The sequence below is a fragment of the Protopterus annectens genome, chromosome 4.part0 (assembly GCF_019279795.1).
Source record: "Protopterus annectens isolate FY-2018-M chromosome 4.part0, PAN1.0, whole genome shotgun sequence".
Taxonomy (NCBI): domain Eukaryota; kingdom Metazoa; phylum Chordata; order Ceratodontiformes; family Protopteridae; genus Protopterus; species Protopterus annectens.
Window position 1 is genome coordinate 1,063,825,745 of NC_056733.1, and position 24,958 is coordinate 1,063,850,702.

The 24,958-nt window shown below is 40.7% G+C and overlaps 1 protein-coding gene across 1 annotated transcript in view; it reads right to left on the reverse strand.

Moving 5' to 3' along the window:
* The window catches only part of MZB1 (marginal zone B and B1 cell specific protein), a 399,248-nt gene extending 380,974 nt beyond the window's left edge, over nt 1-18,274 (reverse strand). Inside the window, exon 1 of the mRNA XM_044068995.1 lies at nt 17,910-18,274. Within this exon, the coding sequence (XP_043924930.1) occupies nt 17,910-18,128 (219 nt within the window). The 5' untranslated portion in view covers nt 18,129-18,274. The remainder of the gene's footprint in view (nt 1-17,909) is intronic.
* Nucleotides 18,275-24,958: the final 6,684 nt, after the last annotated feature.

The following is a 24,958-nucleotide window of genomic DNA, read 5'->3' on the forward strand; positions in this document are numbered from 1 at the left end:
CTTATTTGCTATATCATACTGGTCATCAATGTAGTGTGACACATGACCTACACTGTACATATGTCACTGGGCCAAATAAGCTTCAGTCAGTAGTCTGTGACACATAACATACACTGTACATATGTCACTGGGACAAATAAGCTAAAGTCAGTAGTCTGTGACACATGACCTACACTGTACATATCTCACTGGGCCAAAGAAGCTTCAGTCAGTAGTCTATGACACATAACATACACTGTACATATCTCACTGGGCCAAAGAAGCTTCAGTCAGTAGTCTGTGACACATAACCTACACTATAAATATCTCACTGGGACAAAGAAGCTTCAGTCAGTAGTTTGTGACACATAACCTACACTGTGCATATCTCACTGTGCCAAAGAAGCTTCATTCAGTAGACTGTGACACATGACCTACACTGTACATATCTCACTGGGCCAAAGAAGCTTCAGTCAGTAGTCTGTGACACATAACCTACACTATACATATCTCACTGGGCCAAAGAAGCTTCAGTCAGTAGTCTGTGACACATAACCTACACTGTAAATATCTCACTGAGACAAAGAAGCTTCAGTCAGTAGTCTGTGACACATAACCTACACTATACATATCTCAATAAGCCAAAGAAGCATCAGTCAGTAGTCTGTGACACATGATCTACACTGTACATATCTCACTGGGCCAAAAAAGCTTCAGTCAGTAGTCTGTGACACATAACCTATACTATACATATCTCACTGGGCCAAAGAAGTGTCAGTCAGTAGTCTGTCACACATAATATACACTATACTTATCTCACTGGGCCAAAGAAGCTTCAGTCAGTAGTCTGTGACACATAACCTACACTGTACATAACTCACTGAGCCAAAGAAGCTTCAGTCAGTAGTCTGTGACACATAACCTACACTATGCATATCTCACTCAACCAAAGAAGCTTCAGTCAGTAGTCTGTGACACATAACCTACACTGTACATGTCACTGGGCCAAAGAAGCCTCAGTCAGTAGTCTGTGACACATAACCTATACTGTACATATCTCACTGTGCCAAAGAAGCTTCAATCAGAAGTCGGTGACACATAACTTTCACTATACATATCTCACTGAGCGAAAGAAGTTTCAGTCAGTAGTCTGTGATACATAACCTACTCTATACATATTTCACTGGGCCAAAGAAGTTTCAGTCAATAGTCTGTGACAGATAACCTACACTATACATATCTCACTGGGCCAAAGAAGCTACAGACAGTAGTCTGTGACACATAACATACACTGTACAAATCTCACTGGGCCAAAGAAGCTTTAGTTAGTAGTCTGTGACACATAAGCTACACTGTACATATCTCACGCAACCAAAGAGTTTTAGTCAATAGTCTGTGACACATAACCTACACTATACATATCTCAATGGGGCAAAGAAGCTTCAGTCAGTAGTCCATGACACATGACCTAAACTATACATATCTAACTGGGCCAAAGAAGCCTCAATCAATAGTCTGTGACACATAACCTACACTGTACATATCTCACTCAACCAAAGAAGCTTCAGTCAGTAGTCTGTGACACATAACCTACACTATACATATCTCACTGGGCCAAAGAAGCTTCAGTCAGTAGTCTGTGTCACATAACCTATACTATACATATCTCACTGGGCCAAAGAAGCTTCAGTCAGTAGTCTGTGACACATAACCTACATTATACGTATCTCACTCAACCAAAGAAGCTTCAGTCAGTAGTCTGTGACACATAACCTACACTGTACATATCTCACTGGGCCAAAGAAGCTTCAGTCAGTAGTCTGTGACACATAACCTACACTATACATATCTCACTGGGCCAAAGAAGTTTCAGTCAGTAGTCCGTGAACATGACCTACACTATACATATCTAACTGGGCCAAAGAAGCTTCAGTCAGTAGTCTGTGACACATAACCTACACTATACATATCTCACTTGGCCAAAGAAGTTTCAGTCAGGAGTCTGTAACACCTAACCTACACTATACATATCTCACTGGCCAAAGAAGCTTCAGTCAGTAGTCTGTGACACATGACCTACACTGTACATATCTCACTCAACCAAAGAACTTTCATTCAGTAGCCTGTGACACATAACTTACACTGTAGATATCTCACTGGGCCAAAGAAGCTTCAGTCAGTAGTCTGTGACACATAACTTACACTGTACATATCTCACTGGGCCAAAGAAGCTTTAGTTAGTAGTATGTGACACATAACCTACACTGTACATATCTCTCTCAACCAAAGAGGTTTTAGTCAGTAGTCTGTGACACATAACCTACACTGTACATATCTCACTGGGGCAAAGAAGCTTCAGTCAGTAGTCCATGACACATGACCTAAACTATACATATCTAACTGGGCCAAAGAAGCCTCAATCAATAGTCTGTGACACATAACCTACACTGTACATATCTCACTCAACCAAAGAAGCTTCAGTCAGTAGTCTGTGACACATAACCTACACTATACATATCTCACTGGGCATAAGAAGCTTCACTCAGTAGTCTCTGGCACATAACCTACACTATACATATCTCACTGGGCCAAAGAAGCTTCAGTCAGTAGTCTGTGAAACATAACCTACACTATACATATCTCACTGGGCCAAAGAAGCTTCAGTCAGTAGTCTGTGACATATAACCTGCACTATACATATCTCACTCAACCAAAGAAGCTTCAGTCAGTAGTCTGTGACACATAACCTACATTGTACATATGTTACTTGGCCAAAGAAGATTCAGTCAGTAGTCTGTGACATATAACTTACACTGTACATATCTCACTGGGCCAAAGAACTTCAGTTAGTAGTCTGTGACACATAACCTACACTGTAAATATCTCACTGGTCCAAAGAAGCTTCAGTCACTAGTCTGTGACACATAACCTTCACTATACATATCTCACTTAACAAAAGAAGCTTCATTCAGTAGTCTGTGACACATAGCCTACACTGTACATATCTCACTCAACCAAAGAAGTTTCAGTCAGTAGTCTGTGACACATAACCTACACTGCACATATCTCACTGGGCCAAAGAAGCTTTAGTCAGTAGTCTGTGACACATAACCTACACTATACATATCTCACTGGGCCAAAGAAGTTTCAGTCAGTAGTCCGTGAACATGACCTACACTATACATATCTAACTGGGCCAAAGAAGCTTCAGTCAGTAGTCTGTGACACATAACCTACACTATACATATCTCACTTGGCCAAAGAAGTTTCAGTCAGTAGTCTGTAACACATAACCTACACTATACATATCTCACTGGGCCAAAGAAGCTTCAGTCAGTAGTCTGTGACACATAACCTACACTGTACATATCTCACTGGGCCAAAGAAGCTTCAGTCAGTAGTCTGTGACAAATAACTTACACTGTACATATCTCACTGGGCCAAAGAAGCTTCAGTCAGTAGTCTGTGACACATAACCTACACTGTACATATCTCACTGGGCCAAAGAAGCTTTAGTTAGTAGTATGTGACACATAACCTACACTGTACATATCTCACTCAACCAAAGAAGCTTCAGTCAGTAGTCTGTGACACATAACCTATAATGTACATATCTCACTGTGCCAAAGAAGCTTCAATCAGAAGTCTGTGACACATAACCTTCACTATACATATCTCACTGGGCCAAAGAAGCTTCAGTCAGTAGTCTGTGACACATAACCTACACTATACATATCTCACTGGGCCAAAGAAGCTACAGTCAGTAGTCTGTGACACATAACTTACACTGTACATATCTCACTGGGCCAAAGAAGCTTCAGTCAGTAGTCTGTGACATATAACCTGCACTATACATATCTCACTCAACCAAAGAAGCTTCAGTCAGTAGTCTGTGACACATAACCTACATTGTACATATGTCACTTGGCCAAAGAAGATTCAGTCAGTAGTCTGTGACATATAACTTACACTGTACATGTCACTGGGCCAAAGAAGCTTCAGTCAGTAGTCTGTGACACATAACCTATAATGTACATATCTCACTGTGCCAAAGAAGCTTCAGTCAGAAGTCTGTGACACATAGCCTACACTGTACATATTTCACTGGGCCAAAGAAGCTTCAGTCAGTAGTCTGTGACATATAACCTGTACTATACATATCTCACTGAACCGAAGAAGCTTCAGTCAGTAGTATGTGTCACATAACCTACACTGTACATATCTCACTGGGCCAAAGAAGCTTCAGTCAGTAGTCTGTGACACATAACCTACACTGTAAATATCTCACTGGTCCAAAGAAGCTTCAGTCACTAGTCTGTGACACATAACCTTCACTATACATATCTCACTTGACAAAAGAAGCTTCATTCAGTAGTCTGTGACACATAGCCTACACTCTACATATCTCACTCAACCAAAGAAATTTCAGTCAGTAGTCTGTGACACATAACCTACACTGTACATATCTCACTGGGCCAAAGAAGTTTCAGTCAGTAGTCCGTGAACATGACCTACACTATACATATCTAACTGGGCCAAAGAAGCTTCAGTCAGTAGTCTGTGACACATAACCTACACTATACATATCTCACTTGGCCAAAGAAGTTTCAGTCAGTAGTCTGTAACATATAACCTACACTATACATATCGCACTGGGCCAAAGAAGCTTCAGTCAGTAGTCTGTGACACATAACCTACACTGTACATATCTCACTGGGCCAAAGAAGCTTCAGTCAGTAGTCTGTGACACATAACCTACACTGTACATATCTCACTGGGCCAAAGAAGCTTCAGTCAGTAGTCTGTGACACATAACTTACACTGTACATATCTCACTGGGCCAAAGAAGCTTCAGTCAGTAGTCTATGACACATGATCTACACTGTTCATATCTAACTGGGCCAAAGAAGCTTCTGTCAGTAGTCTGTGACATATAACCTACACTGTACATATCTCACTGGGCCAAAGAAGCTTCAGTCAGTAGTCTATGACACATGACCTACACTGTACATATCTCACTGGGCCAAAGAAGCTTCAGTCAGTAGTCTGTGACACATAACCTACACTATACATATCTCACTGGGCCAAAGAAGCTTCAGTCAGTTGTCTGTAACACATAACCTGCACTGTACATATCTCACTGGGCCAAAGAAGCTTCAGTCATAAGTCTGTGACACATAACTTACACTTTACATATCTCACTCAACCAAAGAAGCTTCAGTCAGTAGTCTGTGACATATAACTTACACTGTACATATCTCACTAGTCCAAAGAAGGTTCAGTCAGCAGCCTGTGACACATAACCTACACTGTACATATCTCACAGGGCCAAAGAAGGTTCAGTCAGCAGTCCACATTAAGCTTGCATGGTTCATCATATCTGCTGAGGACACTGTTTTCTGTGTGTGTTATCATGCCAGGTTCTTAAATTTATGTTGAACCACGCTGTTATTTATTGGCAATACCACACTGATATTGACAGATATAGTATGACCAGAGTCACTGACTTTCCACTTTTTTAGGAAAAGCAATGATAAATCTTGAGTTTGGATATAGAAAAACATAGGATTTTCGTGGTATATGTCATTTTAGGCTAGAACACTCATTCGCCATAATTTGTATTTCTTCATCTATTTCCTACTTTTAATACTGTCAGCTTGCTTATAGAATGTTCTGTAATCAGAATCTGTTTTAATTTTGTATAAATATATAGATACACTAAATAATTTTAATGGAATGATTGCAACAACCAAAAATGATTTTTCAAAATCGTGGTATTATATCTCTTGGATTTCATCCCATGAACACGGTATTTTGTTTTATAAGAATTGTAAGTTAGCATCACTGTGTATGGTTTGTCAAAAACTTAACCAGATAATCATATAAAGACAAAATATACCAAAACGTGTAAGACAAGAGGCTTACTGGAATCTCCTGTTGCTGTAAAATATAAATAAAGATATTTTATGCTGGGGCAAATATCCTTCTAAGTTGTTGTAACTTTAAGATCACCATTTGGCTTTGAAGCAATGCCATGACAATAATCAATGTATCAACTGCTCAGACAACTCTGTGGCAGAGAGTTCTGTATTCATAATGTTCACATCAAACAGTTCATGATCAATGAATTATGCTTCACTGACTTGTATGAGTCCTGAATGGATACATGCCTCAACATCACTCTGATGGGTGCATTGTTATGCAACTCAGTCATGCAAAATTATATGCCTGCATCATTCGGAACAATGACTCAGATCAATGTACCTACAATCTTTATTGCATCATTTTGTACACAGCAAATATAACCACAATCTTCACTGCATCATTGTGCACACAGCAAAGAATATAACACACACCAACATACCCACAATCCTTATTGCATTATTCTGCACATGGCAAAGAATGACTCTCATCAATATATCCACAACCCTCATTGAGTCATTCTAAACATGGCAAAGAATGTCTCACATCAATTTACCCACATTTCTCATTACTACATTCTGCACACAACAAAGAATGACTCACATCAACATACCCATAAGCCTCATTGCATCATTCTGCACACAGCACACAATGACTTACATCAATATACCCACAATCCAGGTCTATATCATTTCCATGTAAACAAAAGTACTCAGACACCTATCCATAGACCTCAATACAGCGAACAGCTGTTTATCGTATGCTCTCATCAGCGAATATTTTCCCAGGGCAAAGAGTTAGCTGTCCAACATCCAGAAATTGCACTTTTCCCCACTGTAGTGTGATCTCAGAGCTCATATATTTAAGTAAGCGGGGTGTGGGAAGTGCAGCCCCCCACATTGGGGGGTGTAGGGATCATAGCTCCCCATTTTGGTGGGTCAATATACTGCAGCTTTTGTATTGCTCAGCATGTTGGACAACTAACTTTTTGCCCTGGGAAAAGTTTCTCTGATGTGTAGGTTTGATGAAAAGACCATTTGCTGTAAGGGGTTTGATGGATGGGTGTTTGAGTACTTGTATTTTTGTGGAAGTGATATAGACCCCACAATCCTCATTGCATCATGGCAAATAATGACTCACATCAATATACCCATAATCTCCATTACATCATTCTGCACAGCACAGAATGACTCACATCAATATACTCACGATCCTCATTACCTCGTTCTGTATGCAGCAAAGAATGACTCTCATCAGTATACCTAGTATCTTCATTGCTGCATTCAACACATGGCAAACAATGATGCTCAGCAAGCAATATCTCACATCAATATACCTGCATACATCCACACTTGTAGTGATGACAAACTATTCACTGTTGTACTTTTAACCAAACACATACATGCTGTGCAGTTTGCTGTCACATATCACATGCCAGTTTATGGGCATCAGCATTCATAAACCATTGCTAGCAATAGTACAGTAATATAATGCCACATCACTTATAGTCTGTGTGACAACACCCACCAGTGGACCAGTAATCAAGGAGCCTCAATCCGCACCACTAGCAACAGTGGGGGATCGTTCGCTGGGAGGATAGCAGGTACACACATAATATTTCCAGATGCAGCTCTTTACATCAAGTGTAATTTCCCTTAAGAGCACACAAAGATGACAGTCAGTCTAGGGCTGGTTTCTCCCTTTTTCTCCAGATCCCCAATAAGACTCCTCACTGGCACAACTATAGAGTTGAGTCCTTAGCCAGGGTTTTAAGCCAAGTCCTCCAACACTCTCTCTGTCCAACCAGTGCTGCATGTCCCTGCCCAAGTAGCTGACACACACACACTCTTGGAGATTTATTATACACACACACACACACACACACACACACACACACACACACACACACACACACACACACACACACACACACACACACACACCTGGGAAAGGCTGGCACAGGTTTACTAGCTATGCCCCCTTCTGCCCAGACTATAAGGTAGTTAACACTGCCACCAGAACCCCTTATAAGCTACTTTAAGGCCATTAACAAAGAGTGTCCAGTTTTACTTTGCAATATTAATACTAATACAAATCGTAGTTTGACCAAGAGCAAGGCTATTAGGAGTGGTCCACACAGTGTCACCAAATAAATATGCATATACTCTCAAAACTTAAATATCTCTACACATATCAGCCACAATAAAAGGTTTAATAATGAATAATAAAAGAACAAGACAATACTAAATATATACTCACAGTGATATCAGAGTTCAAAACCACAAGAAATATTTACAACAACATTGCAGGACAGTCTCAAATAAATAAAGAAAATATCTAAACTAAGATTCACTATATTTCTGACTGAATCTAAGAGAATTACTATAACTTAAGAACTTACTAATAGAGCAAGGCAAATGTGATGAATGGATCTTCTAGTTGCTGTTGTCAGGTCCAAGATAGAATGTAGAATGCTCTGTCTCTGTAAGAGACTTCTCAAAATAATCTCTCAAATAGCTTGCAAAATGACATCACTTCTTGTCATCTGACTTCTGGTTACCAGACCAAAACCCCCATTGCTGAAGCTGGCAGTATTTAGCATCTACCTGTAAAAATATACAGACAAGGGTTTCTCCTCAGATGTCTTCCAGATGCTGGAAGTCATAAAACAATAGGATTCCTTCATGCTTTCAAGACTAGTAATTAGGTCACCCTAAAGACAACACAGAAAGTTTCCTAGTACACACATTGTGTCTCTTGCTGCAGTGAAAACTGAAAGATACCGTCTTTTATGGCCTAGTCATAAAGTAATTTAATTTCAGTTATTTTTCTGAAGTTAACATCCCCGTATTCCAGTTTCCACTGTTAAAATATATACATTTAAACAGTTACAATAGTGCATGTACATTAATGTTCTCTTCCAGTAGGGCACACTGTAGATCCATTTTAAACACAAGCATTTTACAAATACCTTTCCAACACACGCACGTCTGTACAAGCAGTTTGATATACACGACATACAGTTCTAATACATTTGTAACACAAGCATCTTATATAAATCATTTTGATGCTGACCAGTGACATATAATTGTTTACAAAATTCCAGCTAGCTGGGCTGGCAGTATCTTCTTTCATCACATTTCATCCCCCTTTCAAGACTTAAGCTAGTTTTTCAAGTGACCCGTGAGAAATGGTGCTTGAGAAGGTTGAGCCTATCTGGGAATTCCTTACCCCATTCCCTGTCTTGAGATTCCAGCTGCCTTGGTATTGCTGACCCCAGTACAATGCTACACTTTCCTATCATATGACTGCAGCCCTAGGCTCCACCATAGTAACTTGGGATTTTGCTGGCTGGCTCCCTGTAGCCATAGATCCCCCCTCAGACTTCTCCTGCCTTCTACTGCAAATACATAGCATCAGGGCCTCCTATCATGGCAAGGTTTCATGGTGTTAACATGGCACAATCTGTGCCCCTGCCTCCTGCCTAGCAGTTCTACCATGTAGTTAACTTGACTGACCTTCCTTATCACTTTCAAGGGTCCTTCCCAAGCTGCCTGCAGCTTGTTGTGTCTGACAGGAATGAGAACCATAACCTGCTGCCCCACAGCATACTCTCTAGCTTGAGCATTCCTGTCATACTAGACCTTTTTCTGCTGTTGGGCTTCTGCCAGGTTCTCCTGGGTGAAGCCCATGTGTTCCCCGAGCCTTGTCCTGAGGTTTAGGACATATGCAACAACAGACTCCTTATGGAATGCATACTCACCCTCCCACTTATCATGAATCAAATCTAGAGGTCCCCTCACCCTATGCCTATACAGCAATTCAAAAGGTGAAAAACTTGTGGATTCCTGGGGCCCCTCTCTGTAAGTAAACAATAGATGGGGCAAATATTTATCCCACTCCCTCTTGAACTCATCTGCAAATGCCCGTAACATAGTCTTTAGTGTAGAGTTTAACCTCTCCACCAGACCATTAGTCTGGGGATGGTAGGGGGTGGTCTTTAGGTGCTTCACCCCATAATGCTTTTACAGACAAGCCAGCAGGTCTGACATTAAATTGGCACCACTGTTAGTCAGTATTTCTTTTGGGAAACCTACCCTGCTGAAAATCTCTAACAAAGCATCTGCTACCTTTTCTAACTGAATGGAGGACAGAGCCATCACCTCAGGGTATCTGGTAGCATAATCTACTACCACTAGGTTATATTTCTCCCTGTGGAACTTGAGGTACTGGCCCCACAATATCCATAGCTACCCTCTGAAATGGCTCCTCAATCACATGCAAAGGCACCAAAGGAGCTTTCTCCTAGTCTCCTACCTTGCCTACTTTTTGGTGCTGCTCACAGGTCCTGCAGTATCCTGTCACATCCCTGGAAATCCCAGGCCAATAAAAGTTCTGCATAATATGTCTCGTTGTCTCTTTGTATGTTTTATGCCCATATGACTTGCAAAGGGGATGTCGTGGGCTATGGCTAGAATGCCAGATGGTAGGATCTGGGCACTACCAACTGCTGTATTACATCACCCTCTAACCCTCCATCAGGGGTCCACTCTCTGTATAGTAACCTCTTGTCCAAGTATACAGATTCCCCCTTTCCTTGAGAATCAGGTGCCTCCCTGGCTACCTCCCTCAAGCCTTGTAATGTAGGATCTGAGACCTGAGCCTGTCTCAACTCTCTTTTTGTAACCCTTCCCAGCTCCCCTTCCATGGGAAGTCTGGTATCCTATGATAATGGTGCCTCACTGTCAGCCTAGGTACTACTACTCACCTTTGCCCTTCCAGTCACTCTGTCCAAGGGAACATCAGTACCCCCAAGCAGCTGTGGCTCACCTTTAGTCTCACTGCTACAGGGTAGCTCCCTCCCTGAAATAACCACCTCACCAGTCCTGGCTGCAAGTGTGCGGTCTGTCTGGGTCTCCCCCAGGCTACCAGACCCACATGCCTGTCTCCAAGCCTGACTGCATGTAACTGCATGCACATAAGGTACTGCATTATCAAAATAATTTCCTATCAAGACATCTGCAGGGATATCTTCAAACACCTAGTTGCTTACGTCCTTTTCCAGCCTCCCAGTCAAGGTGAAGCCTGGCCAAAGACATTTGGAATGGGGTCCCTCCTAAAGATCTGACTGCAGTAGACTGTCCAGGCAAGTACTGTTCCTCTTTAGCCACTGCAGGCTTCACAATGGTTATGTCAGAAGTTGTGTCTCTCTTAGCAGTGGCCTGTTTTCCATCCGGTAAGATAGGATATAACCTCTGGTGATAGTTTGGTACCCCTGTTGTCTCCAGACAACCTACCACTGGCATACTGTTATTCCCACTTGCTAGCTCCACAACCTTTTGTCCCCTACCTTGCCTCCATGGACATCTATATGCTACATGGCCCAACTGGTTACATTTAAAACATTTAGCCCTTGATCCTGCCCATGTACCTGAACTAGTGGCTTCCCCTGTTATTGATGGACCCTGTTGGGGTGGTTTAGGCTGCCCACCATGGGTTCTCTTAGACCCATGTGCAGCACTGGGTATCTCTTTCCTGTACAGTGATGCCCTGCTTGCTAAGTAGGAATCCCCTTTTCTCCCCAGCTCATCTGGAGAGTTACATTCTCGGTCTGCCAACCAGATTATCATGCACTCAGGCAAAGTGCTAAGGGCTTCTTCCTTCACCAAAAGGTCTGCCAGCCCTTCAGAAGTGATGGCCTGACACCCAGTCACCCTCCTATGAAAATAAGTGCTAAACTCAGCAATATAATAGCACACACTTTCATCTGCCTTGTGTCTATGCTCACAAAAATGTTTTTTTCTGTAGGCTTTAGGTGTTAACTTAAAATATTCAGGTAAACAATTATTTACTTTATCATAGTTTAAACAATCAATATCAGACAATTTAGTAACAGCAGATACAGCTTTCCCATGGAGTAAGGGATCAGGAACCGTACCCATAGCCTTTGTTAAACATTATACTGTTTACATGCTCTTTCAAATATATGGGTAAAACTATCACAATTATCACCCTCTGTAAATTGTGGAAGGAATTTACTGATCTTTATTGCTTCTGGGGTTCAGTTATTCCCTTCTCCATGACCTCCATGACCCTGGTGAAGAGTCAGCATCTCCCTCTCATGTTGACGGTGCTTCTCATTTTCTTCGACCTCCAAATGCTGCAGTCTCTCTCTGCTGATTCTAATTCCAAATGTTTGGCCTCCAGTTCAAGTCTCTTTAACTCCAGATGAATTTTTAACTCCTCTGAGGAAAAGGTGAAGTACCCTTTTTCTAAGGTCTGCAAATCCCCATCACTAGAATGGTTATACTCCTGGTTGCTGGTCTTAGTTGTGACTAAGGCTGAAATCATTTCCTCTTTAGATAGGTTGGCATGCACCAGTCTTTTGGCTTCACACACCTTGGCCAACTGGTTCTTGTCAGCTTGCTATAATCCTCTGCTGACATCTTTGTCTGCTGTCCCTGGCTAACTAAACTAACAAAGAAAGAAAGAAAACTGTTGTGAAATGAAACTGAATATTTACCTTGTAGTTGCTGAGAGGACACCTTTAGTGACAACTGCCTACAGGCTACCGAAGTTCGATTAATATCCTCATCACTGCTCACCAATATATGACATCCCCATTCTGGGCCAGTAATCAAGGAGCATGAATCCTCACCTCTGGCACTGGAGAGGGACATTCATTTGGAACAAAAATGGATACAGTCAGTATTTCCAGTTGCAACTGTCTGCATCAAGCAAAATTTCCCTTAAGAGCACAGAGGGAGCACACTCAGTCCAGGGTATGGATTTTTCCATCTGTCTCCCTCCATGTTCCCAATAAGACTTCCCACTGGCACAGCTATAGAGTTTAGACCTCAGATGAGTGTCCAAGCCAAGTTCTCCAGCACCATCTCTGTGAAACCAGTTCTTTGTGTCCCTGTTCCAAACAGCTGACACACATATTCTTTGAGATTTGATTTTCACACACACACACACACACACACACACACACACACACACACACACACACACACCTGGGAAAGGCTAGCACAGATTTACTAGCTATGCCCCCTTCTGTTCAGACTATAAGGTAGTTCCACCACCACCAGACACTCCAAAGCCAGCGACTCTAAGTCTCTTGCAAGAGTACCCAATTATACTGAGTGAAATTAATATTAAAACAAATGGTAGCTTGATCCACAGCAAGGCTTTCAGAGCTGTCATCAAATACATTTAAGCACTCTCAGAGATTAAAATATTCTCTAAAAGATCAGCCACAATAAAAAGTTTCTCATCAGAGATCAGTGAATGACATTAGAATGGGCATCTGTGAGGGTGGTGGGGGTCTCTGACTGCTGTTGGTGCAGACTGGAAGGGGACTCTGACTGCTACTACTGCGGGGGAAGGAACAAGGGCTCTAATCACCTTAGGAACATGAGCAGATGGTGCTGGGCACTGCATGCTTCCAGTACAAGGATTAGAATCTGGGAGGGGACTCTTTACATTGGCAGTTAGTTTGGGAAGTGTTGCTGGTGCACGATTGGCAGATTTCCAAGCATTTTCTAATAATGGAGATGGTCATTGCAGACCTCTAGCTGTTGAATATAAATAAGTGTGTTTTACATGCCTTAAGTATAACGTAGAGAGAATTATACAGTGAGGGTTACAAACCAAAATCTTCCATTGTATCGCTTAATGCCTCTTATAACCTTGGCATAAGGACCTTGTGTTAATCATAAGGGATTCATGAATGCCATCCTAAACTTGTCTACTCCCAATCCTTACAGCATTTGAATTTGCAGAGCTGTGCTGTATATCTCCAGTTTTATAAAACATCATATCAGTCTGAACTGCCAAAAGGTATATAACCTTTCCTTCTTTATATGTTATAGTATTACTGCAGTTTTTTTCTTTTAATATATATATATATATATATATATATATATATATATATATATATATATATATGACTTCACAGTTGGTGGAAAGAAAAATACCAAGCCGCTGAATCACTGCATTTTTCTCTTACCAGCAATCTGCAGTGGGACTGCATGGATAAGGCAATCCCAAACAAAACAAAGAGACTCCCGAAAACAAGAAAGAAAGCTGCCCAGTCTGGTGGGATCCTGTTTCATAAACAAATCCTACAATAAAGGAGGAAGCTACCACAAGACATGTAAAATCCCAAAAGGTAAGTCCTTAAAAGGTAAGACACCCTTGATCACTATAGAAAAAAACTAAGAGCTCTCATAAAATCATTTCAAATAAAAATAGAGAGAAAAATAGCTAGACAAATCAGTGGGCGGCCTTCTTGAAGTGGCGTATGTTAGACACCCTAGAGGGAAACTCCCAGATATACTCAGAACTAGTTCAAAATGATGTGAGATTACTGATCCTACAGACATTGCCAACATACTGGCTGACAGGTTCAATTGCAGCCCAGCTCCAGCGCCCAAGGAACTGCTCTCTCCAAAAAAAAACACAGCATCCATGGGACCTGATGGTGTCCCCTGCCGTGTGCCTGTTCTAACTCAATGAGGAATTAAACCCACAGCTAGACAGTGACTTGACCCAAAGTCTTCTCTGGGATACGTGACTCAGGGTGGCGCACTGCAACTGTGGTCCCACTTCACAAAGGCGGTGCCTCCACCGACGGCATTTAAATATTCCTGAGATTTTTGGGTCTATATCAGAACATCGAAGTTTTAAAACTTTGAATGTTTTAATATCGACCCGTTTTGACCGAACGCTAAAAATAAAATGGCCGGTTCTGTGGCTTCACTATTTTCAGTGCTGTGGAGGAAATTTGCAGGTCGGGTTCAGATAAGTGTGCGATTGTGTGGTTGTTAGGATTAGGGCGGGGGTTAGGTGAGTTAGGGTTAGGGTGCGGGTTAGGTGAATTAGGGTTAGGGGCGGGTTAAGTGAGTTAGGGTTAGGGTGCGGGTTAGGTGAGTGTGCAATAGTGACGGACCTTAGGGTTAGGGTTTGGGTTAAGGTAAGTGGATGGATAGTAGTGTATGTATAGTTTAGTGTAGGGTTAGTTGTAGGATTAAAAGTGTATGTGTGTGGATTGATGTTTTTTAGGTGTGCTTGTATTGTGTGTATGTGTTTCGGAATAGCAAATTTTTTCCCCAAGGAAAAAATTTACTATTCTAATTGTTCAATATTATGTGGTTTAGATATTTTAGGTTCGATGAAATAGCGTTTGCTATTTTCATCTTTCGATAATGTGATATAAACGCAGATTTTTTACTACATTATTAGTGCCAAGTCCTTAATTTTAATTTCATGCTGTTTAAATATTCTGTTACTGTAATTCTGTATTAACTGTTCTATCTCCATTTTATTTATAACCTCATCCCATCTTTGCATTGCAGCATCTTCTGGGCTGTTACAGAAATATGGCAAATTAATAAATAATGAATCCATAAATAAATATGTATTCCATAGTAACATACTATACTATTCTGAGTAGGAAATTATGATTTGATATTTAGTAAATTAGTAGGACATCATAAAATTTCAATTTGATGAAGTCACAAAAATAGCAGTGATCTTGAAAAGTAATCAGGGGGATAAGGGTTGCCGAAAGGCCTTTGTACCCACTTTGAGGTGCAGCAGTCCTGGGGAGGACTATAGTAAGTAAGATACCTCTCAACTGTACAGATTTTCGCCTCATATTTTTGGTTCGTTTTTCATAAAATTGTGGTTTTTCTGGCAAATTAGTGGCAAATCATTAAAGACTGAAGCTAAAACCTAATGACAGACATCTGAGGTACAAACTTCATACCCTTAAGAACATTCATGCTAATGCAATACCTGTTATTCTATTAGCTTTCTAAGTTTGTAAGAGCAATATTTAAAAAGTATCCCTATTTTTGGGCCTTTGTCCAACTTTTATTTATGGCTTTGTCCAGATTTCTTGCTCTAAGAGGTTGAGAGGTATGTAAGATGAGTGCAAGTGGTCAAAAGTACCCATGTAAAATATGTGGGGTTTTGCCCTCAAAGAAAAAAATATATGGTTTAAAGTTTTCTTGACTGGACATATGTCCATTTTTCATCCCATTCAGGGAAGTGGATTTTGACCATGTCTTACATTCAACAGTGACCTGTGAAAAGGAATCACTGCTTTTATTCTGTACATGTACTACACAGAAACCTTATTTTGACAGCAGATAAATGCAAGGGTCACTGATTATGACCATTCGCCCCAGCACTGGTTATGCTATAGACATGGTCATTCTACAACCTAGACCTATTCATATATTATTAGAATCATACTAAGTCTATCCCATTCTTGAATTTTCTCAATACATTTGTGCTTACTATCCTGCTATCTTCTCAGGGGAACTGCTCTACAACTCAACCACTATATCTGCGGAAGAAGCTACTTCCTCAAGCTGGCATTGGTCTGTTTGGATTTCCATTGTCTGGCTGACAAATTACATGCCAACAGACTTCTGGATGATACAGACTGGCTGACAAAATAAATGCACTGATAGACAAGGTGGCTAAAACATGTAACCCTCTTGTACTGACTGACAGCAGCAAATGTGCAGAGGAAGGGCTGGTATATGACAGGATGGCAAGTTGTCTGGCTTGGGACACCCTCTGTGCCAAAGAAGAGCAAGAGACAGGCAATGTTAAGGGAGAATCATCTTATTACATACTGTACATGACTCCACAGATCCCTGAATCTGTTTGCTGCCCATCAGTATAAACTATTACAGCTAACACAAGCGATCACACTGCACAATCACTACACCATACATCCTGTATTGTCAGCATAGTTAATCACACCTCAATTCTTGTTTCTTTTGCAACAGTGTATCATTTTGACCCCTTTTCTCTGTACCTCTGTGGTGCTTTGCTCGTCCTTTAACCACTCCATGGATCTATGAGGTCCCTTCTGCCAGCTCTTATACTGTACATTTATGACTCTGCACCACTACAGTAGGAATGTGTGTCAGTTACTCGTGTATAATAATTACCCTACAGAACGCACCTGAGCATTTGTCATTCAGACTGAGGCAGTAGATTGTCAGCCAAACAATGGAAATCCAGCTGGTCCCCTTTTTGACCAAAACTAAGCACTTTCTCTTGTATTTGTAGAGATACTACTCTTAAAATAGAAATGATATTGACATGCTGGAGAGTTTCTTCATCACATTGTACATTTTTCCCTTTCTCTATGGTCATAGTTCTTGTTATCCACCTCTGAATTCTGTTTACAAAAGGAGCCTCTCAAGAACTGCATATACGCCTATAAATGCTGCATCATCATTATTATTATCATCATCAGCCCATACATTAGATAGTTATTTTGTAGGTTTTCATTATTGGGGTTCCTTTTGCTGTACGTACTTCACTGCCCCCCCTACCCTCCTTGCTGCTTTTTACAAGATCAGCAGCTATAAGCTCATTTAGGTCGTTTCCAATGCTGCTGTTGTAAATACCCTTTTCTCTTCCTCTGTAAATTCTTTTTCTGAATTTTTGATTCCCAAAGTGTAATCATTATTTTGAATTTAACTGCTGAATGTCTAGCCATTCTTACAACCCTGCCATCTTCTTTTCCATCCTTATCACCCATGTTATCTATCAGACTGATGTCAATAGTTACAAAAAGTAATAAAATTAATAATAACAAACAAATATATATTTTCTTCATAAACTTGCTAAGTAAAGAGGTCCTTCTTGGATCGAATTCAGCTACAACCCAAGCCATAACAGTACAGGTAAATACAAAATATATTATAGCAATCGACAAGCAAGATTTGGTGAGAGAACCTGATTACCTGCAGGAATACATACATGAGGACATGCAAATTCCAAATAATGACCAAAGGGAGGATTAAGCCAAGGCCCATGAAACTGAGAGATAGAAATAGATCTTACCACTAAGCCACTATGCATACCTACAGAACTACCTAAAACAATGATTGAAATTCTGTCAGTTAAAGTTTGCCTGCCATGATATATACCATCATCGTTACTGTATACTAAGCCCACTCAAGTAATAAATGTACCTGGAATGCTATTGCCCTGCATGCATCACAGCGAAGATTTTCTGGCATGTGGGTAGACATTTTTTCCTCACTGGTCAGTTGTGGAGAACTTATGCGATATGTGCCATCTTGGAGGTCATCTTTCCCAGGGGTCTTCTGAGAGTGCGCTTTCTCTTTGTCTTCTGCCCTACCAAGCCTGCACAGGCCTAGTGCAATGCAGAAACAAACCCACAGCCTCATGGTGTGTGTTTCTGTAAAATAACAGTGCTTGATTTGGTCTCCTGTGCTATGCTACCGAAAAAGCAACCTCAGTGTATGCAAACAAGGAAGTAATTAGTCACAGTAAATCATAACTTCACCAATGAGGCAAAGAGATGTGGCAGGCACAGGAAAGACAGCATACAGATTCTTAATTTCTAATTTAAAACTTCCTGTCAAAAACATTAGGTGTTTCCCCTGAAGACACCACTGCACACATCTGCTGTATGGAATCTGACAAATACAGTTAGAGGGGCCAGTTTTTCCAGCCACATTAGTGATAGCATGTGTTTATAATAGCTATATATTTTATATTTTTTAACCTGAGTTTTGCAGTCCTTGTAGAACATATGCATGCGGACTATATGGCATTGCTTCACGTTCTAAACACTCGTGCTGTCTGAAAGCAGCTGCAAGGCAGCAATGTACTTAACTCTCTTTCTGAACTCTGGGGTGTAACGATATGCAAACGTTGGGTGTGAAATGCTATTAATACATTTCTGTGACAGAGCAGGTGCAGTGGTGACTTCGCCCCCTTCTTATCTCTGAGACACATCCCAAGTAACTGTGCTGCCCTGACCATACCCAGGAGGAAAGTCAGAAGTCCAAAGTAATCAAGGCACCCATTCTCACAACTGCTGGCAATTAGCGCTCAGGTTTCAAGGCTGTCTCTATGACATTTATCTGACCTAAGATGTTGCCTTTTAAAATGTGCACAAAGCTGCCTGTCTTCTTCACAGTTTCTAATGTAGATGCAGTCTAAATCTACAGCTTTTACTCTGGTGCTCAGATGTCACAAATCAAAGTGGTTGTTTGCTCACTCAGTCACTGTTTGTGTGAAATATTTAACTAACTGAGGACAGACAGGCGTCTCGTGTTACACACAGTACAGCATAGCAACATTTGGATACGTATAATAATTACCCTACAGAATGTGCCGCAGCATGTGATACTAAGTAACGTACTAAATGCTGTTGAGCAAAAGGTCAAGATGGCTTCTGAAAATATTGCTTTATTCTTGGTGAAATGTGTTGCTTCTCATACAGTTGCTATTAATGTGCGGATTTTACAGGTTCTAATCCATGAACTCAAGAATCAGTCTTTATGTACAGGCAGATACACTTAAAACTCCCATAAGGTACTAGTTCACCTGGGCTGGGCTTTGGAAAACATGAGCACCAAAGCTAAACCTATTAAATTTTCAAAAGTTCAAAGTGGGTTTGCATCATAAAAATACAGTATGGCCTAAACATCAATAGTACGATTAATTTCAAAGTTCTCTGAAATATACAAAATAAACAGCAGTAGGTATGTTAGGTATTCACAATAGTCCTTCTGGCTGTGGATCACATAATGCATGGTCTTGTGGCAATGTTTGCTACGGCAATCCATAGTCTATGCTTTGTTCAACTATATGAGCTGGAGGAAATGGTCCATAAATAGTTTTCTTCATATTTTGTGACAGACTTAAGCAAATAATTTTCAGGGTGCATTTGCACTCATTTCTTCCCAAACTAACACTGGGTAAAATATTTCATGGTTCCAGTTTATCTCTGCACTCTGCACATTCCTTCCAGGGCAGATCACTAGTTGATATACAACTGAGTTTTCACTGCATGCAGACAGTGTACTATTATATTTATTTATTTTTTGTATTTATTTTGCCTTTGTTTATTTAGAAAGTCTGACTGGGCAACATGTCTCTTTTCAGTGGAGGCCCAGGTAGAAAAGCAGTGTATATTGTCTCTCAATTCATCCTGGAATGGGACAGTCTTGTCACAGATTTTGGAAAATAGGTTCATAGTTTCATAGGTAGATACTAGGCTATCTGCCCGAAGGCATTTATAAGCCTAGCCAGAATGTGTTGGCTTTCGCTGCCCCCTTAGATTAGTTCCCTGTGCCTCTGTCCAGCAGAGCCACTGAAGTGATCCCCAGGGTAAACTTTCTGTTTCCCATCCGCTCATCAAGGTTTCTCTTGAAGAGTGTTAGTGAGGAGCTAATGTAGATTGGAATCTTGTTCCAAAGCATGGGAAGTCTCTGGGACAGGAATCAATCCCTCCAGCATGTCCTATTTATTGTTGTGGTGAGGTTTAGATCACTAGAACATGTGGCTCGAGAGGATATGGTTTTCTTTAAGTGGAGCATGTCCATCAATTCTGGGTTTGACATGGCCTTGTATGTCAAGCAGAGATCACCTCTGAGTAGGCAGTATGCAACCGGGTACAGCTGGATTTTCTTCAGTCGAGCTGCATAAGGCATCTGTTTGAGGCCAGTGATCCTCTTGGTGAGATACTTCTGTGGTCTTTCCAGCTGTTGCAGGTGTCTTGTAAGGTACATCCCAAATGGGGCATTGTACTCTATGATGGGTCTGATGAGTGATGACTAGAGGGGCACAATGACCTCTTTTGATCTGGATGCAAACCCTTTTGTGATTAGGTGGGCCACATAGAAGGATTTTCTAATCACTTTGGCAATGTGATTATCAAAGGAGAGATTACTATCTACTTGGGTCCCCAGATCCCTTATTACATCTTCCATATTTAGGGGGCTACCACCTATGTGGTAGCTTGTGGGTACTTTGTTTTTTCCAAAGGGGATGACTATGCAATTTTTGGCATTTAGCTTGAGGCCATGATTTTGACACCAGGTATCCATCTCAGTGAGACCCTTTTGGAGGATGTCTGTATCAACCGGAGAGTCAATTATAGCCCCTAGTTTGCAGTCGTCTACGAGCTTGGTCAGCCATAGTCCTCCTGTGCTTGCATGTACCTCTGAGAAGTATATGCCAAACAGGAGGGGTCCTAGGACTGAGCCCTGGGGAATGCCACTTGTAACCGGTTTAGAGTCGGACCTAGCTCCTGCAACTCTCACCATGTGGGTTCTGTCCATGAGCCAGATGGCTCTTAGTTAAATGTCTCTTAGATATGTCCAAATGGATGATTTTAAGATGGCTGAGCCTAACTGTACCCAAGGCAGATTTCTTGGTTGCGTTTCTATTCAGTTAAGCATTCCTTCTGATGATCTGCTTTCAAAAACTTACCTAAATGATGCACTTTTATAGGTGATTGTGCAAGTACGGAATTTAGACATGAGTTCTGACAGCAGTCTAATATTTTCTGTCTTCTATAAGTCCTCATGTTTTCATTTACATATTGAAATCTTCCCAGATGAAACAACTGCTCATGCTTTTTGAGTTACCATCGCTGATTCACACTTTGATAATTTTTCAGATGAGCTCACCACAGAATGGTCCCTGACCTTGCCTCCAAAAGATTAGCTCTGCATATCAGACAATAGACAGTCAGGATTATTTAGATTCAGGAACTGCAAATTCACTGCTTATGATAGAAGCAATGCGGAGGAGAGCAAGAAAGTGGTGCAACATCTCCATAAGAAGACATATAACCAACTGTTTCACCCATTGAATAAGGAAATAGAGGGGAAACCGTACAGAGAATATAGCTAAAATAATGCTGTTTATGAGGTCATGACACCATAAGAGGTGTGTACAAATAATTATGACTTCAAGTCTGGGAGGTCTTCGATACTCGTACACACAAGAAGTATAATTCTTTTAAATGTTATCCTAGTTATTCTTTATAGTATATGGAGTTTTTGTTCCTTTTATGTTGCATTTTTTAACTTGGTAGAAAAAGTAGAAAGAATATGGAGATTTTATTTATTTTATGGAAGCTTCCTCCCATCTTTCATCTCTGCTTCCTTACTGATTTTTAATTTGAAGCAGAATTGTTTACTAAGAAGCTTTGCATTCCACTATGACATCTGTTTTGTCAAACACTAGTCTGATGCACATTCATTTAATTCAAAATATTGTAGCATTGTCCTGCCTGACAAGGCAATGCGACATAATCTTTGTGACTAGGAAGGACAGCAAAACAATGAATTTTCATTGTTAGTTTTTTTTTGTATAGGAAAGCTCTTCCATAGCACCTCAAGAAAGTCATTCTGTGCCGTCCCAGTGGTCATATTTTTTAAGAGGTACATGCACATCAGGGGACACAACTTAAAGATAAAAGTTAGACGATCAAGAGAGAAATAAGGAAGCTTTTTTAAGAAAAAAAAGTAGTGGATAAATGAAACAGCCTTTCTGAAGAGGGAGCATCATCAAAAATAGTGACAGAATTCAGAAATGGTTTTAGCAGAACCACCGCTATACTCTAAACATCTGACAATATCTGTGACAACCTAATTGCTGGTCTCTTTGCAGCCAGTATTTCTGTGGACATGACTTATTCATTTGAAATTGTTGACCAACAAAAATTCTGTTTGCAAAGCTATAGAAATTCAGCTTGGGAGAAAATGTCATTGCTTAATTTCACAGTTACTTTCACAGCAGGACCTTTCAGGCTAGAAGGAATGAAGTGGGCCAAACACTTCTTATTTGCCATCATATCGATGTCCTTTGTGAATCAACAACCACTAGCTTTTTGAGTCTGGGGCTTTACTTTGATCCGAGTTGCAATCACTTTCTTCACAGATAAAAACATGAGATTGCAAACTAAATATAGCTGTTAAGGTCACTGTTATACCTCCTCAAAATATCAAGATGTAGCAATATTCTTTTGGAAGAGCACAATTTTAGAACCCCTTTAATGTTAACAGGCTAAATGTGCCACAATTCCCACATACAAAGTAAATTTTGACAGTGAGGTGATCAAAAGCACAACAGTCACACTTCATCATTGTACCTTTTGCTGCAGAGCATAAACCCAAATATCTGATCCAGAAGGGACCTTACACAAATAAAACATGACTTTCTATTTAAATCAATTATTCAGATGCTATATGCAGCAGACAGAACTAGAAATTGTGCAATCAACTCTCTGTTCCTGTCAAGGACCAACGGATGCACATAATGAGCAATTTTCTTTTGCATAAACAATGTTGCAATGGATGGACCACTGCCACCAATATATAGCAGTCTATCTGGCACTGCTGCTGCTTGAATCATATCACTGCCAACCAGTGTGCCACTCCAGTATGTGATGGATAGGAGCTATAGTCTTTGTACCTGATCTACTGCCCACAATAAGTCTAATATCCACTAGAGGGACAGTCTTTCAGGTCACCACAATGATATCCAGCAGTTTAATGATAAATGCACAATAACCAATTCACCCAGTGCTACCTGGTCCCAAGTGAATAAAGAGAATATGCATTGTTGTCCTGGGTATAGGCTTCTGATATCCACACCCAGACTGACTACACACAGACCACTTACAGAGCTGAGCTTTTGGCTTAGCACACCAGGCCCCTTTCTTACCTCTCTCTCTTTCTGTTATAGTGAACCACAGTGTCTTCCAATGTACCTTATTCACTGCTTCAAGTTTTTGCTTTTAAACACACACACACACACACACACACACACACACACACACACACACACACACACACTGCCAGTGCCCAGGGAAGGTTGGTAGTATTCTCCAATTCTCCATAGCTTTCTTTCTGACAGGTAATTGTTTCAAATGTTGGGATTCAATTTAGTGAATCCATAATGCTGAGAATGAAAGACTGATAAAAATGTACTTGCATATACTAATTCTGAGATGACCATTTCTTGAAATATTCCATTTTATCCAAGGTATGGTAATGTCACAATTAGTATATTTAAGGTCAGAAGGTGTGGGGAGTGTAAAGAAGAAGGGCCGTGTTTGATATTTGCCACTTAGCATTAAGAGTGCCAACATTTCAACAGGGCTAGGGAACAGCATTCCAGTTACTGTATTACTTTTGATTTATAACTAAATAGACATTATAAAAATAGTATTTCACTGGCAGTATGCTTTTAGGCAGGCTGGCTTTGTTGGAGGCAGATACCATGGCTTGTCATCATATAATGTTAATTAATACAGTGTGCAGTTGTCAGTGAATAATACAATTCAGCAATATCAGTGGCATAACAGGTAGCAAACTCACCTTTGGTACAGAAGGCTGTGGGTTCTAATCTTGCACCAGGTAGACTGATTGTTAACACTATAGTGCAGCATGACTGGGTGCTGCACTATATACTTATGAACCCTGAACAAACGGTCACAGACACACACACACACACACACACACACACACACACACACACACACACACACTTCTTCTTTTGGCTGTTCCTATTGGGTCTATATTACTACGTCAAAACATTGTAATATCGAACGCCTAAGAATTGACACGTATTAATCGAAACGCATTTACGCGAATCTATGAATACTTACAGTGCAAAGAAACACTTGCCCCGCAATCCAATGTAACTAACTTAACGTAAAACAAACCCACCCATGTCGGGGGCTTCACCCCCCACACACACACACCCTGACGTGGGAGGCTGTGCCCCCCACACCCCCCTAACTAAATATACCAACTCCAAGATTGCATTACAGCAGAGAAAAGGGCAACACTGTGTAGCTGGCCAACTACATCTTTGCCCTGGAAGTATTCATCGAATCACATAAATGAATTTCAATGAATATGGGTCAACCATGTGGAGTTCAATATTATATTTCAACGTCGTAATATAGACCTGTTCCCATTAGGAGTCACCAAAGAGGATAATCTTTTTCCATATCTTCCTGTCCTGTGCATTTTGCTCTGTCACACCAACCACCTGCATGTCTTCTATCACCACATCCATAAACCTTATCTTAGGCCTTTCCTCTTTTTCTCTTACCTGGCAGCTCCATTCTTAGCATCCCTCCTCAGAGCATGTCCAAACCAATGCAATCTCGCCTCTCTGGCTTTGTCTCCAAACCATCCAATCTGAGCTATTCCTCTAATATACTGTTTCCTAATCCTGTCCA